This window comes from Xiphophorus hellerii, chromosome 15 (assembly GCF_003331165.1).
Source record: "Xiphophorus hellerii strain 12219 chromosome 15, Xiphophorus_hellerii-4.1, whole genome shotgun sequence".
NCBI classification, from domain to species: domain Eukaryota; kingdom Metazoa; phylum Chordata; class Actinopteri; order Cyprinodontiformes; family Poeciliidae; genus Xiphophorus; species Xiphophorus hellerii.
The window spans coordinates 21,844,645-21,864,621 of NC_045686.1; the positions used below are offsets into that span (position 1 = coordinate 21,844,645).

At 39.5% G+C, this 19,977-nt stretch overlaps 1 protein-coding gene across 2 annotated transcripts in view; it reads right to left on the reverse strand.

Moving 5' to 3' along the window:
• Positions 1-1,161: 1,161 nt before the first annotated feature.
• The window catches only part of snap25a (synaptosome associated protein 25a), a 38,367-nt gene continuing 19,551 nt past the window's right edge, over positions 1,162-19,977 (reverse strand). Inside the window, exons 3-8 of one of the 2 annotated variants that reach the window (XM_032585340.1) lie at positions 18,889-18,930; positions 16,328-16,376; positions 12,300-12,417; positions 4,822-4,941; positions 3,783-3,927; positions 1,162-2,955 (exon numbers count right to left, since the gene is read on the reverse strand). In XM_032585340.1, coding sequence (XP_032441231.1) covers positions 2,887-2,955; positions 3,783-3,927; positions 4,822-4,941; positions 12,300-12,417; positions 16,328-16,376; positions 18,889-18,930 — 543 coding nt within the window. In that variant the 3' untranslated portion in view covers positions 1,162-2,886. Of the gene's footprint in view, positions 2,956-3,782; positions 3,928-4,821; positions 4,942-11,955; positions 12,074-12,299; positions 12,418-16,327; positions 16,377-18,888; positions 18,931-19,977 lie in introns of both variants that reach the window. The other variant, XM_032585339.1, reaches the window with a different exon arrangement.

Genomic DNA, 19,977 nt, shown 5'->3' on the forward strand with positions numbered 1-19,977 from the left:
GAAAAGCTTTGATATGAGTGCCTGTGGCTAAATCAGACGGATTTAAATCCAAAGACCTTGCCTAAGGGAGATGCATTAATGTTCACTTTTTTTTGTGTTTGTTTTCATAAATCCATTAGGTGCATCTTGTCCTGTTTTCTGTGGTGTGAATTTGCCGCTGTCCTTTTTACACATTTTTAAAGGTGTGTATTGGTGTAGGCACCAATGCGGTTCAGCAGGTTGAGAGAGGAAAACAGCGCTCACAGCGTCCCTCGTCAGCACGCATGTAGTTTATGAAACTCACAATACGTCTGAGTTCAAACACGGCGCAGAGGTGACGATGACAACGATCTTTTGCTTTCAGTAAATAAAGTCAAGAGACTCTCAATATTTCATCCGCCGTTGTACAAAGAAACTGGGATGGGGAATAAAAGGCAATAGTCAAGAGGCTCCTCTTTACGTGCTTCTTTCCACACTTTACGCATGTCTGAGGCGACCTTGATGCACAATGTCAAGCGTCTGACTTCAAAGTGCACAAACGTCCAACTTGTATGGCAAGCCAAGTCACCACTTCTACCACCCGTCTGACTAAAGAGTCATGCAAAAAAATGACACTTTGTGGTTTAGAAAGCTGGAAAATACAACAAAACTCCTTCTAAAGCGCCGCTCTTCACACTGCTCTAAGATTCTGAACGGCAAAAATTCACGCCGTTTATTTTGGTCATTGAACGCGCCGTGGCGTTCAGAACTCGACGGCTTTCAAAACAGTTTTCAGTCACCGAAATAAACGCCGGAATTTTTGGTGTTCAGACGATAGTCTTGCAACATCGTAAAAAAATAACATTTTGGCCATATTTTAAGCTATAAGCTATAATCTGGCTTTTTTTTTTTACGTGACTGTTTAGCCCGACACGTGGTAAAATTGACGATATGTCGCCATAAACTTGAGGTGCTGGACACGCGAAATGTGTTCCGTCTGAACGCAGGATCAATGAAATGACTTGATGCTTTTTTTTTTTTTTACAGGAAATTGTGGACATTTGGTGGACTGTCTGCTGAATCAGTGATGGCCCTTATGTATCAAAAGGCCAAAAAGACGATTTGCTCTCTGAAGCCGACCCTGCTGACTCTACCATAAGAACCCGAGACCCTGTGAGCAATGAAGACAGACACCGGTGCGGCTGGGGTTTATTACTTTTAATCAATTCAGCTAGCTACAAAATGTCCACCACTGCACACACTGACAGGATACAGAGAGGGGGGTCGTTACTATTACATGCATTGAGGACATCGATCTCACAGTTGAACCTATTGTGTCATTCAGGTTTAGGGTTTTTATTCACTTTGCTGTAACTACTGAACATTTTGGCGATTTGGTGTGCATAGCTCTAAAGTACAGAAGCAAAGAACAAAAAGAAAAAAAAAAAGAAAGGAAAGAAAAACTTGGTATATATATTTTTTGTTTCGTTTTAGAGTGTAGTTATTGTCATTTCATAATACCAGTATATATTTTTTACCAATAACAAACCACACGGGGGAGAATAAACTTACAGATACAGTCTTCTTATAAAAGTAAGGTCTCTCAGAAATATGTGTCTTTGCTTTACATTGCAAACTTTTATTTATTCGTTTATTTTTCAGAGCATCCAAAACCTATGATACAGTACACAGCCAGTCCTCCTCTTTCAACACATAATCAACATCTTCATCATCAATGAACTGCATAATAGTTTAGAAAACAGGTCTTTTTTTTGTTTTTGTTTTTTGCAACACAACCCCCCACAGAGTCCTCACGGTTTGTTTTTTTTTGTTGTTGTTTTTCCCCCCCCCACCTTTATCTCGCCTCTTTTGATCCCCTTTGCATTTATTGTACAACGAGATGGTCACAGTCGGTAAATATATCGAGACAGAAAGAGTGGCACTATTGCAAAACTTGCAGGGGCATGGAACGAACAACTGTGTCCTAATACCGAGCATGCGTTTTTCGTCAATTTGCTACTGCCATGTTGTCGTTTGGTTTTTTTTTTTCCATTTTGCATTTTTATATATATTTTTCAGACAGGTTTTTATTCATGAGACTAAAATCTACCATTTGTCATGCAGAGGAACGCACAATTCACGTCACTTGGAATGCAATGTCTAATACAGCTACAGAGAGTCTAGTTGCACATTGTCTAAACAGTAACTCAGTGTGATTGCAATTCAGGGAAAACGCATCGACGACCGCCTCTTTTTTTCTGATTGTAAGCGCTCTTTTGCAATCTCGTTCAGCTGTACCGCTGCGCGGTTGCCGTGGTTACCATCGTCACCACCACCATCATCATCCGCATTACTGGTGTCTTTTTAATCGCTCTGCTCCCTCTGTTGTCGTGACAACACCAAATAAGGAGCATGACAGTAGCCTGAATGGAATGACACAGCTTTACAAAGACAATACTGAGATACTGAAAAGGAAAAGAAGAAAACAAACAGCTTGTTTCGCATTCCTATTATATACTTGTCATCCAGAGCAGTGTAGTTTATTTCAGATATATATAGATATATATATCTATAAACACAGATATGTGTATAGGTATATATATGTATATTTTGTGTATGTATGTAGCGAGATAGAGAGAGATAAAGAGAATAAAAACTTCACAAGTGAGCTAGAGAGCCATCAAGTCAGCACTATATACAACCTTTGGAAAGAATGATATACGGAGTATAAGAAATCATCTTTGTACGAGGACAATCATCTTGAAAAAGCTCGACAGACGACACAGAACGACATTTAAATGGAGGAAGGGGAGGTGATATGTGCATGTGTGCAAACCTAGAAGGTCAATACCATGATGAAAGCATGTCAGCGCCGGTTGACGTGTGGCGCGGGGCGCCGAGGAAGACAGCGCTCCTGCCTCGGGCCGCCTAGCCACTGCCCAGCATCTTTGTGGCGCGCTGGTTGGCCTCGTCGATTCTAGTCTTGTTGGACTCGGCCTGCGAGACAGGAGGAGACGGGTCATGAAGAAAAGTACAAAAAAAAGGGTTTCCCGTTGAAGTTTTGTCGAAACGCACCACCACCTCATCCTGCAGCGCCGAAACACTTTGATAGAAAAACAGGAGGTTTTTTCCCCCCCCTGAAATTGCCGTGTTTCCGTTAAGTTGATTTACTCTTGGCAGCAGTTGGGACACCTGAAGCCAACAATTTGTAGGGATTCATGTTTTTAAACGTTCATTACACAGGATGTAAATTTTTGAAAAAGTGATCCGACTCTGTTGGCTGGTGAGTCCAACACGCCTGTTGTTTGTAACAAGTGAACGTTTGGGGCGAACCTTTATATCTACTGCTGCTGCACCTTCATTTTCCTTTTGTGAGACGATAAAGGCCGTTTTTATTTCTGTCTCTGCTGAATACAGTGCTCTAAGATCACAGCGCTCTTTTCCACATTAATGCAGAACAGGAAATGAGCTCTGATAGGACCAAATAAGCGACACTATACCATCTTGAGGCCTGAATAGCAGACTGAAGCGCCATTTCTGTCCTTCATTTATTCGTTCTGAGACAGTCCAAGTTTCTGATGTCAGTTCATCCTGGATGCCTCTGAGCTGAAAGGCTCGTGCCTGTTCAGCCTACTAGAGTTATAGGTTAGACGTGGGTGATAAGGACTTTGAATTTTATCACAGTATTTTACGTTACTATTGTGATAACGACCAAAATTTATAAAAATGCTTAAAAAAAAGTTTTATTTCTTCTTTTTTAGGTAACCGTTTGGTTGTGAATGCATTGCTCAGCATTGAAAACACCACAAGCACAAATGCTGTACCTTCTCCATGATCCTGTCGATCTGGCGGTTCTGCGTGTCGATCTCGTTGCCCATGTCCAGGGCCATGTGCCGCAGGTTGCCGATGATGCCGCCCACCTGCTCCAGGTTCTCGTCCATCTCATTTTCCCGGGCATCGTCTGTTACCCTGAGCACAGGAAGGGCGGAGACGTGAACACAGGGCCGAACGGGTGAAGAGCGCCATCTGGAACAACCTCGGCCATCTTTTACCTTGGATGTTAGGAGGATCTGACCTCTGACCTGAGATCTGAGCAGGTCAGCTTTGTGTTGGCTTTACTTTAAAAGTTGCAGAACAATGAAGGGGCCCTAAAGAGCTGCAGCACACTTGTTGTGTGGAGAACTTTATCCAAAATTATAAACTTGAATAAACTTTAATCCTATGTGTTTCTGAATAGAAGCTAACTGCTAAATCAGATCTTAAGCAGCTAAAAATCTACATTTAAATCGAGGTTTTTCCTTGAAGACAAACTGGAAACAAAAATCCTTCCAGATCTAGTTTTAGATGACACATTTGGGTTTGTTTTTCAGTTTTTTAAGCCACCTTCTCTATTGCTGTTGAGTTAACATACACAACAGTCTGCATCCCCAGAACCAGAACCAAACATGGAGAAGCAGCACTCAGCTCCTATGAACCGCTAATCTGGAACAAACGACCAGAAAACTACAAAACAGGTTAGAGCTGCTTTGGACCCATGACAGCTGGAACACTGACAAAGAAAAACATTAAACATTTACTAAAAGAGGGATATTAACGTTTGTCAAAAACAATGTAAACAAAAGCTTTCATAGTCTTCAACATACTGATGAGACCTGCTGTGACATTTCACTAATTTGGTAACTACTGAAGATCGGCACTGGATTTCATTGAGTGGCATCAGAATAAAAGCCACTGTAGTCGCTGTAATTTCATCTGTGGAGACATTATATTCCAATAATATAATGCCATTTATTTCAGCTGACCTCTGTGACCTCCCGGCCATTCTCTGCTGCAGGTGATTTGAAAGGTGAAGCTGAAGGCTACCTGCGGATGAAGCCTCCGCTGATGGCCATCTGTTCGCGCTCGTCCACCACGCGGGCGGGCTGGCTGGCCACAACCCCGTCCTGGTTGTTCCCCCAGGCCTTGCTGGCTCCACTCTTCATTCTGATCGCCGGCGGCGACGGTGGGGGCGGCGGGGGGAGGGAGGAGAGACAATGACTCAGCATTTTGACAGAAACCGTCACAGGCCTCAACCAGGCCGACTTCTCATTACTGATAATCTACAGAAGAAAACGACAACAAAAGACAAAACGAAAACACAAGCCTGGGGTCTGAGGCGCTCGCAGTCACATTGATATTTATCTGATCAGCTGGGACAAAACGTGTTAATTGGTTTCATGCATCCAGCACAGAAATAAATGGAGGGGGGGGGGACTAGACTAAGTCAAGCAAAGCGTAGCAGGCATGGACTGGGTTTTAGTGCAGCTCATTCTGCTGCTGTTAAATAACATACGATACACACTAAAAATATCACTTTACGCTAAAATTGTACTAGATCCCACATTTTGTTCTGTCAGCAATCCCATCCCTCTCCCAAACAGAGAAGACACACGGCGACTGCAGACACACAACACAGAGGAACAGGACTGTGACGCTCTTAGGAGGGACGACTGGGGACAGACCGTTCGAAGCCACAAGAGGATACAGAGCAAAACAAACCAACAGATAATAAAATAAAAGCTGGCAGAAGGTCGACAGAGAATAACAGTGTTCCTGCCTGACCCCTCTCTGCTCCCCCCACCCCCCTGACCTGGGCTGGAATATCTCATGCGGCATCACTCTGGTTTCTGTTACTCAGAGTTGTGTGGTAATCTGCAGCAGCCAGTCAGCAGAGTGAAATGATAAGGAGTTTGGACAGAAAGAGGTTTAAACGGGAAATAAACCGACAAACGCAGCTGCGCTAACAACCCGCACTAACAACCCGCGCTATCGCACGGCTCAGCCTCACTGAGCATGCTCAGATAGGGCTGAAAGATTAACCATTACAAATTAAAACAAGCTCACTAATTTTCATCTGCATAATTTATTGTTTTTTTTTTTTTTTCTTTTCTCTCTTTATACAGAAACTGGATGATAAAAGTCTTCAGTCTGGTGCTTTGGTCTCAACTGAACCTTTTTTTTGAAGGACAATTTTGTTTACAGAGACGTCATCATTTATTTTATGTGTTGTTTCTGTTGTTTTGTTTATTTAAAATTCTTCCAGTTCGAGTGTTAAATGTTCATTAAAATGTCAAGTTTATTCATCTTTTAGAATGTATTCTTGCGTTATTACGCCATTATTACTGCATTACTTGAAAATGGCCTCAAAACAACAATATTATCGTTTATCGCGATATCGTCTGGGACAATTTATCATCCCATAAATACTCAGATCGTAAGATTCGTCAGGATCAAGTCTGACCACGAAGGCATAGAGGCTGGAGTGATAAATTATTATGATGTATTTTTAAGGTGAGAGCCTATTGATATAATCCTGGTCACATATCTTGTCACTTTTTTGGTAATCCATTCTGCAGTAATGTGTCCCTTGATTTTCTGTTTTGCAGCTCTAGTTGGTCAGTTCTGTGTGGATGTGCTGCTGATGGCTCAGCCTCCCACACGCTTATTATTAATAGAAATGGACTGAGGCTCGGCTGCCTGTCCCTGCTCACACACAACAACAAGCTCAGCACATCAGACAGCTCCAAGTCCTTTATGCTTGTTTTTTTATTTCCACCTTTTTTCTCTCCATTTGGTTTCTTTAGCTCTTTTCTTTATATTTGTCATGAGCCGTCTGTTTTCTTATCATTTTTCTTCCCTGTTGTTGGATGTGATGCACATTAGGGATGTAACTCGACTCCACTCCGCTAGATTTCTCACAAATCCACCAATTTAAGATATCTCTATGTTTAAGACTTTTATTTTGAAGAGAGGAAGGAAACAGTTGCTCTGTTTTTTTAGCAGATGCGAATTAGCCTATAATGCTATAATCTGGTACAATGCGTCACAAATGGTGACGTTTCTGTTTGAGCTGCACATTGTCCTTTTCCAAAGAGTTTATTACTCTAAGTTACATAAATGACATAAATGACTATTGAATCGTTTGCTAACATGCCCACTGCGAGTCTACTGGCTAACTGCTAGCTGCTAGCCATGCTAACATAGCATTAGCTTCAAATCTGCACTACACTAAAGTTCAGTTTTTTTTAAAGGAACCAGGACTGCATTTGATCATCTCTGGTTCAAAGTCTAAAACTTTTAGGCTTTATAATTCAATACTAAAGAGTTTCTTTAAAACTAATCAAATTTAGTATATTCATAAAAATGCAAACGGTATGTATTGTATTTGAGGCTAACATGACAAGAATGAAAATCATAATATTTGTAAAAAACTGAACTTGACTGTTTTATACTGTCTGTGAAATCCAGAAAAGGGACTTTTGTTGTCTACTCTTGTTTGAATCCAACATCGTGTTTCACCTTGTTAGCTGAAAGCTGAACGCATTGTTACACCCCTCCTGCTGACCTTTAATCAGGTTTGCTGTTATTGAAGTAAAATAATCTCATTAGGCGATTTGAGTCCTCATAAAACTAAACTTGCTCCTTCTTATTCACTCTTTGATCACTAAGCTATCCACAAGGTATGAGTACAGACACGCTGACGATGCTGGTTTTAGCTGTCAAGTTGTCAACATAACGTGCCAAATCTTAAATGTACAGTACAGACCAAAAGCTTGGACACACCTTCTCATTGAATTCAATTAGAAAGTGTGTCCAAACTTTTGGTCTGTACTGTACGTGTGTTATAGAAAAAAGAAAAAGGGACGCAGCTTGTGCTGCTAATTGTCAATATTATGGCTAGACAAGAAAATCAAGAAAGAGTTTTAATTTTAAAATATAGCGAGGCAGAGTCCGTTATGCTAGCTTGACTTTGACAACCTTAACATGTAGATGAGCTGCAGACCTTTGTCTGTTTTTGGCTCAGTTAAAAAGTAGGCGGCCCACACACCAACCCAATGACAGATCATTCAGCAGAGCAGGTGTTTAAATTAGCTAAGCTTAGCTTGCTTTTTAATAATCGTAAAAGAAAAAAATCAAGCCTGAAAGCATAAAACTGTAATAGACCGAATGTTTCTTTCTTTCTGTGGGAAATATTTGTGTATTATTTGGTGTTAGAACCTGATAACTGAGAGCGTTCCGTCAGTTATCAGGTCTGTGTATAGCGTATCTGGTTTTGAGTTGTTCTTCAAGGGTTTTTCTGCATTATTTTCCCTTTGCTGAGGCGCACTGCACTGGATTAAAAACACCTCCATCTCTAGGTTTTATTTTGTTAAAGGAATAGTTCAGGTGAGGCTATAGATGGCATGTAAAGGAATCATCTTTCTGCCCTCCAGCTCTCTGCGCACAAGCAAATTTTGCGGCTGTAAACAATAACATTCAAGGGGTTTGTACAGAGACCGGAATCCGAAGTAAAAATCGAGCAGCCTGAGGCGGCAGGTCGAACGGATTCAGAATATACAGTCTGAGTGTCTGAACCGCAGAAATCCAACAAAATGTGTTGTTTCTCTTCGTTCTAACAAACATCTATTTGCACAGTCAGTTTGAGTCAACGTCCCAGCAGGCCGCCATGCCACTATCTGATATGGCTGACCTACATGTGAGCCAGCCCCCTGAGGGGGGAAGGGGCTTTGCAAACAATGATGTTTTGAAGCAGCCAGTGTGGGACAGAGAGGCTAATTTAGCACAGAGCTCTGCAGGAGAGGCGGCACTGCAGAGGAGGACTCAGTCACTACAGGAGCCATGTAGAGACAAGGGAACTGGAGGCATGATGGAGATATTTACACGTCAAACCCGACTCCGCTGCGCCACACTCCCGCTCGCAACCACACCACCCCCTTTTTTTTTCTCTTTTTTTTTGGTTTTGAATGTGTCATGCCGTTTGTCACTGCGCTGCTTCGAGCTTCTGACAGCTCCTAATGCGGCTCAGAAATGTTATTTTCTCACTACTCCCACAAAGAGAAGCCCTAAAATATGGAAGATTTTTCTTTCATATGGTTTAGATCAGAAGTGTCCAAACTTCTGTCCACAACTGTCAAGTTTAAAGTTCTGGAGAGCCACTAAATTTGTTTTTCCAATTTATTTTAAATTGTGTTATCTTGAATAAACTAAACATGCAATATTTAAATGAAGTAAACATTTCTGTTATCTTTATGCTGATCTAAAAATACACACACATGAAAACAATTAACTAAATTTGGGGATTATTGTTGTCCTGAAAAAAAAAACAAAAAAACAAACATATATATTTTGTGTTTGAACTATATATGGGTCACTCTTTCTTTAAAAACCCTTGCTGCGTTTATCCCAGTTTAATAAATTAGTCTGCTGAATGTTTGGTTCTATCGCAATTTAATTTAAAGTAAAAACAACAACAGTGTGGTTAATTAAAAAATAAATTCTCTACTTTGTGCCTAAATTTTTGCCTTTTATAAAAAAATGTATTTTATGCATCATTTTAATCACTCTTGAGCTGCTGACAGGGGCCACGCAGGATCATTTCAAGGGCCACAAATGGACATCCCTTTGTTTAGAAATGATAAAAAATCACTCCATTATCTCAAAATACAACACAGACGTCATTACTATTTATCTCATTATTTTTTAAATAAAGCACTTTATGACTCTGCCGTTTTGTCCCGATTCACCTGAACGTCTTACTGTCAAGCTGCTACAACTAAAACAACAAAAACAAGGAAAAAAAATTAAAAAGATTTATTCATTTTTTAAAAATTTATAATCAACCATCATCATCATCATCATCATCATCAGAACCTTCAGGCTCATCCTGAATAAAGTCGCTTTTATGAGTTGCATTATCAAGCATGCATGAGCATTCAGAGGGTCATGCTCTCCAGTCATTCCATGTTATCTGCACTCAGTGGGGGTGGGTGGGGGTTAAGGTGTGGTGGGGGGTTGTGGGGGTCTCATCCCCTGCACAAAAGTGAGGATCTACTAGATGTTAGAGCTGTGTGGTGGAAGACATCATGCAAATGAGGAGAAGTGTCAAACAGTCCTGGACCAGGCTGCCCAAATGCATTTTGGGACCAAGATCATAAAAAAAAAAAAAAAAAGTAACTAAATTGTTCCAGAATGAAGATCTGAGTGCCAAGATGCTTTGGGGCCCTCAGCCCTGCTCTTTTGTTTGTTCTAGAAGGAATCCTATTTTGTTTTTAAGAGTCGGCAAAGTGGCCTCTTCCCACCGCGCTTGGAGAAACACAATCCAGCTCAGGAGGAATTAGAACAAATGGCTCCACAACAGGAACACCTGGATTTAAAAAGTCACCCAGGCAGTTTAAGGAAGTGTGTGTTCAGAGAATGGGGCTCTGAGAAGGAGGGTGTTAACGGAGGCACTTACTGGTGAGTGGAGGAAAACTTAAAAAAACAAGATTTAGCTTGGATTTAAAGGTTTCTAACCAGATTTGATGAATGTTATATGCTGTATAATGGTAAATAATTACAGTGGTCATGCATGGGATCATTTGGCCAGACTTGTATGAATGCCTTACACTGACATAAATATGAATATCTGCAGGTTTATCCGGTGGGAAGCCAAGCTGCTTCATTTGCCCGCAGCCGTTTTCCCTGCATGAAGGTCCTACACAAATCTGCACTAAAGTCGAACTGAAAGGCCATATTTTTCATTCAGTCTTATACATATTAAGTCTATTAAACTATAGCGAATCTGTGTATGCCTTTATTATTGTAGAAAAATATGATTCCAAGGACCGGGCTATAAAAACTTGACATTTTCTTTTGTGATCTTTATTGAAATTTCAATAAAACCGACAATAAAAAGAATTCATCAGAAACTTTTTGGCCATAATTGTGTCACTATTTACCCCCAGAGAATCACAAACATAAAAAAAAAAAAATCTCTAAAAATCAAACGACTTAAATGTGCCGCTCAGCACCACACAATAAGAGCGCTCAACCACATTTTGAAATATTACTGAAGCGTTTCTTGATGCATTTATTGTGGTGGTGTAAACCGCTTCTGCAATGGAAACCGAACCGCACAAGACGTAAATAACCTACAAATATCCACTCACTGCAACCCAGATGCAATTCTGTTAAAAAAGTCACTTGAGAAAAGAGTTTAATATTCTGCACAATAAGCACATTTTAAAAAAATACTATTAAATTTGGTTTTTGTTTCTTCACGATTTTGGCTTAAGTCTGCGTCCCAGCAATAATAATAAATAAATCTGACAGGTGATATAACTGGAACTGTATCATGTATGTACTATTCTACTTGTTGCATTTTTTAAATCATTGTTGTGTTGATCCTGCATTTAAAGTTCACATTTCATCATTTTTAATTTGAATATTTCTTATATTGCAGAAGGCTAACTCTCAGGCCCAGACCCTGGCTGGGCTTTTAGAAATTAAACTTTAAATCTAATAATAAAATAAAACCGATTTAAAACTAACAGTGAAAGAAGACTTCAAAACGATCTTCTGATCTAATCTGGTGCAACCTAACTTGATTAGAAATTCCTACTGAAAACCAACTGCTGCATGCTATCGATTGGATCACCCCGTCTATGCTTCTGCTATCGAGGGACGTTTGCAAATGAGCAACCAACAAAGACCCCAGTGGATGCTGCATATCAAGAGAAGATTTTTGATTATTAAAATAACTAATTAGACAACTGCATCACCTGTTATTTCCCACATGTCCTCTGAAAAGGACAGAAATCTTTATATGGAACAATGGACTAAGAAACTTCACTAATCCAATCATGAATAATGAGCGAAAAGTGAGTTTTTGAGTTTAACTGACGCGGGAAGTGCTTTCACACTGAAAAATATCCGTCTTCAGTTCGACTTTAGGGACAAAGTGCCTCTATGTGAGGGTGAGATTAGAACTATTTTAAAGAATATCCACCCGTGTCCCCACTGTATGGCTAAGATTGTTTTTTTTTTATTATTGTTTCTGAACAGGAGCAGAGCAGACTATTGGCTAATGGCCATTGTGATGTCACTTCTTCCTCTGTTGTTTTTTTTTTTGTGGTATTTTATTTGGTATTTAGTCGCATATTTAAATGGCAGGCAGGCAGGCAGGCAAGCAGCACCTACTTGTTACATGGACAGGAGCAAAGACCACAGAATTTCCCTAGATCGTTCAAATTCTTTTCTGCATCCTTCATGTCCTTATTGATTTGGTCCATTCCCTCCTCGATGCGCTCCAGTTGCTCTGATTAAACACAAGTCATTTATCCCCCACAGAACGAAGCACGAGGAGAGAGAGGAAGAAGATGAGAGAGAAAGAGAGAGAGAAGACAAAGGAGAGAAGACAACAACTTCAGACACTCACTATGACAAAAGAAAGTAAAACAAAACGAGAGAAAGAAAAAAAAAGAGGAAAAACTGGACGCCACCACATATGCAAAGAACCTTTGGGGCACATTGTCAGTACCTACTTGTTACATGGACATATGAAAAGCCCACAGCATTTCCCTAAATCTTTTAAATTTTTCTCGGCTTCCTTCATGTCTTGGTTGATATGGTTCATGCCCTCTTCAACACGATCGAGTTGCTCTGGTCAGGACAAAGGGATGACAGTAGTGGAATGAATTTCATTGACTGATTGACAGAAATATGATATATGATGAACAGCAACTGTGTCGATGTGAGCGTGTGTGACCTCATGTGCAAACTGCAATGGCTATTTGTGAGTTTACAGGAGAAATGAAGACTTTAACCATGTTAAGTAGAGCACGATTATAGACAACTCGCCTGCAATATGGTTAGAAGTCACCAAAAAAACCAATGAATACAACACTATTCACAACAGGCCACTATGCTAACGTAGCATAAGAGCCGACAGAAGAACAACACTCAGCCAACCAACAATTGGCTAAAACTTAAGACTGGGAATGAAACTGGTAGGCTGAGATTCCTATTATGGCGTAAAATATAGTCAGAACTCATCAACTAGCCTACTAGCAACAGCTAATGGGTTTTAGCTAACTATAGTAAAGTGGACCGTGACAGTATTGGAATAAATTTCATTGAATGATTGATGCTCGCTAAAACTAGTGAGCATTAGTCACTAGCTACACTAAAGCTAGTGAGCATTATTCACTAACTAAATTAGCTACACTAAAGCTAGTGAACATTAGTCACTAACTAAATTAGCTACACTAAAGCTAGTGAGCATTATTCACTAACTAAATTAGCTACACTAAAGCTAGTGAACATTAGTCACTAGCTACACTAAAGCTAGTGAGCATTATTCACTAACTAAATTAGCTACACTAAAGCTAGTGAACATTAGTCACTAGTTAAATTAGCTACACTAAAGCTAGTGAACATTAGTCACTAGTTAAATTAGCTACACTAAAGCTAGTGAACATTAGTCACTAGCTAAATTAGCTACACTAAAGCTAGTGAGCATTAGTCACTAGCTAAATTAGCTACACTAAAGCTAGTTAGCATTATTCACTAACTAAATTAGCTACACTAAAGCTAGTGAGCATTAGTCACTAGCTAAACTACCTACACTAAAGCTAGTGAGAATTAGTCACTAGCTAAATTAGCTACACTAAAGCTAGTGAGCATTAACTAAATTAGCTAGTGACTAAGCTAAGCCTGTAGCTAAACATACAGTTTAGTTACAGGTTTGTAGCTAAACAAAAAACTAAGCTTATCGGCCATTTGAGTATTAGCAAGAGAGAGTTTTTTTGTAGTTTATATCCAAACAAAACTTTCTTCAGTCATGCTCATTATTTTCCAATTCGTCTGTGAAGAGCCAATTGAACCATAACTAAGTCTTTAAAATTGCACAGGATTTCCTTTTCTACATGTGAAAGCCTCAGGACAGTAAAACTGCAATGAAGCAATTTATTCCTGATAAGAATATTTTTCTTCCTTTGCAAAATGAGTAGTTGTCACTCTCATGCTGCATTTCTTTTTGCACTCAAACGTCTGAATTTCTCAGTGCCATGGACTAAAACATCAACATAAAAGTCTGAGATTTCATCCTTTAATATCTAAAAGGCAAAGAAATACTGTTTTGCACTTCGGGTTTCATTGCTAGTGACAGTTGTCATGGTTGCTAAGCAAATGAATTAGCAATCCTACAAGTTTTCTGTTCAGTTAGATAAGTTGAATGTACAATCTGATCTGGTATTTTCCTGACTTTGACTGGACCACGACTGCGACTAGACTCTGGTTCGTAGGTGTTAGAGGCTTTAGCATGCTGATGTGGTGGATGGTGAGTTGCCAACTATTTCTCAAAGCAAATTTGTATTGGGACAGAGAAATAAGTAGAGTGAAAGCATGTGGCACAGTTAAATATGGAGTGGATTCAGGAACTCGTTCACCGACTGTTAGGGTTCGTTCAATCCCTGGTTGGCATGCACTTCTGAAAGTGTTAAAGTTAGGTTAGTACTATAGACATATTCATGATTAGTTTGATTTCAGTGGACGAATGCTCCTACTGCCAGGATTTTCTCCTTTACTAAAGGTTTTCAGTCCGATGAGAGGACATCCATGTGGATTTTGAGTTCAGCTCCCAGACTGCAGGTAGTCGGTCATCACAGAACGTTTAGTAATAATCTGCAGGTGCAGAAATGCTCTGGGGGTTCGATGCATTAGAGTCCACGCATGACTGTTCACAGACAGACTACAGCTTACATTCCCTGTTGACAGAATTAATGCCCTCTTGCAAACTTTATGAATTGATGAAACTTGACTTCTAGTCAATGGGAGAGCTGAGATCCCTCATTCCAGAGGTTGAACCCTGGTAGATTTTTTTTCTCTTGCCATATAAAACATTTTATTAAGTGCACTCTCTGTATAGTTTTTACACTTTCAAGGCGCAACCAGGGATTGTACGAATCACTAAGCGGGCTGAAGTGATAGAATATTTTGTCATTACCAGCTAAATCGATCGTTTCTTTTTTCCCCACTTCTTTTCTTTGTACACCTGGCAAAACTGTTCCCAGACCAGTTTAACCATGAGCCATTTCTAGAAGGCGAACAGCCAGAGACAACTTCAGCTCCTTATTCATTGTAAATAATAATAAATACGTGATTTTGAACTGGGAGTTTTACCCCAGTAAGTTCTTAATTTACGTAAAAGGATTCAACGTAAACAGATCTGAGAACAGCGCGAGAGTTACTCAACCACCAGCTACCAAAAGGACCATTTATAACTGCTGGTTATTTCGCCCCTCCGCCATTTTGTACCTTTGTAGGTTTCTTGGTTTCCTAGTTGCGTACCGTAGGATGTTTCATAATGATGCATCAATAATGAATTAATTTGTGAAATTTCATAACGGTCTTCAAGAAATGGTCTGATTTCCAGCAGGAAATGGAGACCAACTTAGACACTTTTTTTTGTCACCGTCTGAGTTTTTTGATCAGCCCAGCAGAAGCACCACTACATGTTTGACGCACATAACCTTTTGCCATAAACACACATAGGACAGGTTGTAGATTGATTTCTTTCTAAAATAACATATCTTAGGATCCGCTTTGAAGTTTTTTGACTAAACTATTTTATGAAAGATGCCAATATTTATCAGCAGGACGTTACCGAGAGTTATTTACAAAGATGTTAAATTCATCTTTGCAAACTGGTGAGATACAAGGTCATCAGGATACACAATAAAGTTCAGTTTTGTGAGATTTCAGTATTTGTCCTCATAATTCATGAAGATGCTGAGCTACCAGAAAAGCCCACTATGTTTTGAGCAGATGGGCACCAAACGGTTTTCTTATACCTTCAAACAGGAAGTAGAAAAGGACAAAACGGAAATACGTTGATAGAAAATTGGGGTACAACGTGGCGAAGGGGCAAATTGACCCAGAGACACAATTTAGTCTGAAAACAACGCTGAGCTGTGGGGGGGAGAGGTACTGCAGTGGAAAACTGGAAATATTCTCCAAGAGATCTGTCAGAGTTTTTGGCACTTTTGAGATTTCTCTTGTCTTTCTTAGCTGAAATAAAAAAGAACGATGAGGAAGTAAGGACAAAATAAAGAAGAAAGAAATAAACAGCTGGTGGCAAATTAATTAGAAGCGGTCAGGCAAACCGAGAAGAAGAAGAATGTGAGCCAAACGTAAAGAGAAGTTAAAAGAAGCTGAAAGGAAGAAATGAAAAAATCCCCAACCTTCAACAATCAACTCAGCATGCAGTAAAAAGAAATAAATAAAAGAAATCTCAAAGCATAAGTTGAAATAAAATAAAATGATAAACAAAAAGGAGGGAAAAATGAATTAGTTTTAAATCAAATTTCAAGCAGTTGACAATGGAATATTTCATTCGTTCACAAAATGTTTGGTTATCATATGAAAAACATCAAAAGTACAGAGTTAAAATGTGATCATTAATATATTTTTACAATTATTGTAAAAACAAAAAAAACAGAACACATAGCAGCTGTGTATAATTTAAATACACAGCAAAACATTTTGACCATCTCTCCTCTTGTTGACTCACCTCCCTGCTCATCCAGCATGACCAAAGTCCTGATTCCAGCATCTTTGCTCTGTGGAAGGCCAGGGCCGGATCACAGGGGTATGGGGGTGGAGGGTGGAGGGATGAGGGGGGGCAAGACAGAACAGAAGTCAACAGGATGGTCAACAATGATGTCCTGGAAATTAAAAACCCCATAACAGTGTGATAAGATGTCGTTAACATTTTGGTCTTTCTCCGGTCCAAACAGATTCTGTATGAACCTGACAATCTGTAAGTCATAGTTTATCAGGATGACGACAGCGATGGTTACATTTTAATCTGCTGCTCTGCAAAGAAAAAATCTTCTTCTTTTCAGTAACCTTATTTTAGAAATGCACTATGATACTTTTCATTTAGAGCTTTCCTTAGCAGAACACACTGTTCAGGCATTCTAATGTAAAATATAAACATTTTTATTTACGGGCTTCAAAGGCGTAAAAAAAAATCCACTACATTAAGGTAATGAAGCTAAATTTTAAAGGCTAAATCTATCTTTTGATACCAATAAAAACTGAACTCACCTCTGCATGCTGAATGCTTGAATGGTATCTACTTTCTATCTGATTCAGCTAATAATAATTTGACTCCTCTGGTCGTTCATTGGCTCCGTTCAGAGAATTGAAATTTCAGCCCAAGGTGGCCAGGAGATCGTTAAATCAGTAGAAAATAAATACACACAGCCAGTAAAGTCAGGGCAATAAGAACTTTGTCCATTTTACAGCCTTCGTTCCAACATATGTGCACTATCAAAAGATTTAGGTGACTGATAAAGAAAACAAAAACTTTATGGGACATGAAGATTCACCAAAGGTTCAGTTGTTCAGGAGTTGATAACACACAGCTTAGATCCCGGCTGATTTAGATTTAACTACTAAGTAATTTTACCGCAAAGTTTTTATCTGACGCCTCTCAATAGGGAATGAAACAATGTGCAAAGTTTCAATTTTGAAAAAATAAAGAAAGAAACAAAACAAAGCAAACAAAAAAAAATTGCAGTTTTATTTCACATTTTATAAAAACATTTGCATGAAAATTTTTACAACCCTCTTCTAATCAGTTTTTGGACGTTTCCACTGGTTTCTTTCCAGATCTTTCAACGTTGAAAATTTCTTCTTTTAATTTTGAGCAGAGATCACTAATCTACAAAAGGAAACATTTTATCTCAGGGAGGAAATTTAAAAGTCATATATACTGTTTTAGTAATGCAAATAGGGATTAGCTATAATAACAAAACAGATCTACATGTTGATGGATTCCTGTGTTTTTACATTTTTTTTATTTTGCCACAGTCTGCCGCCACTTCCCTCCTGCTCTCCGCCCCGTTTCATCGGCCCGGTGGGATTTGAACCTCTCTCTCACGTTCCTCCTCGGTTTGACAGAACCGACGATGATCAATCTGACCTTGAGAGTCTCCGTCTTCCCTCCCTCCTGCTCTCTGTGTTTGCTTGTTAATGTATTCCCTTTCTGCGCATTATGCTATCATCTTCTAGCCATTAGCATTGCTCACTTTAATGTACTTTATGTTTTTGGGGTGTGCATGTGTGTGTGTGTGTGTGTGCGCGCCTCATCTCGTGCTGACGCCTGCTCATTTCCTGTGAAGTGTTGCCATCATTCAGTTGACTCATGGTTGACTCGGTGACGGCATTGAAGACGCAAACACCCCGACATCGAGGGAGCAACGCACAAATTAAAGGTGAACTTTGAACTTTATTTTATTTTTTTACTTTGCATTTAAAAACGTATCGCCTTTTTTCTCCTTTCACTCTGAGTTGACAAGAGTACAAACTTGAGTCATTCCCAGATGTGTTGTGATCCTCTATGTCTTTAGGAATTACGACCCTGGAGGTGTGTTTGTTTCTTAGATTCTCTGACAAAATAAGTTTTTCTGCATTTTGTCGCATCAGAACCACAAGCGTTAGCCTGATGTGATGTGCAGCGTTAGCATCTTCTTCTACAAAGCTTGTAGCTTCTAACAGCATGGTTTTCTTTAGGTCATTCTTTTATATAAAGAAAATCAGATTTATGGATTGCATGATGAATAGTTGTGGTATGGTATTGTTTTATAACATAAAGCTGCTCTAATCTAGATTTCACTGCGTTTCTTGTGTTGGTTTTCTATTGTACAGCACTTTGTGATTGTACGTCTGTGGCAAGCGCTTTATAAATAAACTTTACTTACTAAACTTTACTAATCGCCTCCATTTTGTCCCTCGGTTGCCATGACAACGTTTGTTCTCTAATGTTCTAACAAAACTTTGAGGCCTGCATAGAAAAGCTACACAGATGAATTGGACACCACTGATTTAGGAACTTTTGAGTAAACTGGGCTTGATATAAATTCATGCCACACTTTTCAGATTTGTTTGAAGGCTGCAGAATCACAAAAGGTTCTGTGCTTTCTGTGAGGTTCTGCATCTACACGCACCTGCACTATGAATTAAAGTGGATCAAAACTTCATTTTTGACTTCTTTCTATATTTTTTTTTTTACAAACTGCTGTAGTTTCCCGTGGATGACTGATCAGTGCTGCGGGTTTTTCTTACCTCTTCCACCAGCTGCAGCATACGGCGAGTGCTCTCCAGTGACTGCGAAGAGATTAAAGATGGAATTATTATTCTCCATCTGAAATTACGAACACAGCAGCTTGAAAACGACAGTCGGCTCTAAATGTACTGTTTTTTTTGTTAGTTTTTTTAAAGCAGCAGCTCTGTGATTTTTCTCAACGTCCAGACCTAAAAGCTTCTTTAAAGTCAGAAGCAAAAAAAAGAAAAGGAAAAAGAAGCTATAATAGTGGTGCCGCCATTTTGTGCATGCTCTGCGCCGACGCGCGTGTGTGTGTGTGTGTTTAATATTCTGCTCAGCTGTGCCACAGTGAGTCATATGTGGAGCTGCAGGGTTCTGGGCCAGTCTGCTCCGGGCCATCACAGCGACGTTGTTTCTCCGTCTGACATGCTCTCACAAAGAACAGAGAGGAGCTCCGGATTTGGCCCCCGGGGGCCTTGAGTTTGACACAACTGATCCTTATGTAATATTCCAAATTCTGAATCAGAGAATTTTTGTTCTGGTTTGTAGGCCACAGGTTTTTGTTCTCCGTAAGCCGTAATCATCAACATTAAAAGAAATAACGCTTGAATTATTTCACTCTGTAATGAATCTTTATAACATGTGTCAAACTCGAGGCCCGTGGGCCAAATCTGGCCTGCTGTAAATATTTATGTGGCCCTATAGAGTCTAAAGAGCCACATAAATAGAACTATAATAAAAACTTTTTTAGCTTTTATTTGTATAGTGCCAAATTACATCAAAGTGAAAAGATGTTCAATATTATTACATGTTTTCTAAGTTTTCATTGAATGAGGAGAAAGTTCTAATATTTTAACAGTTTGTTAGTAGGAAGCTTTATAAATACATTCTGGTTGCATCTTGGTGTGGCCTGACATGAAAATGAGTCAAACACTTGTTTAAAAATATATGAGCTTCTTTTTCTAAAATGATTTACAAAAAATCCTGAACTCTTTCACTATATTCCCATTTTTCAGCTGTAACATTGTGTGCTGTTACATCTCTGCTGGTTACGAGGCGGATGTTTGCGTGTTTTCACTCCACCGTACGCCGAACAGCTGCGTCCGGGC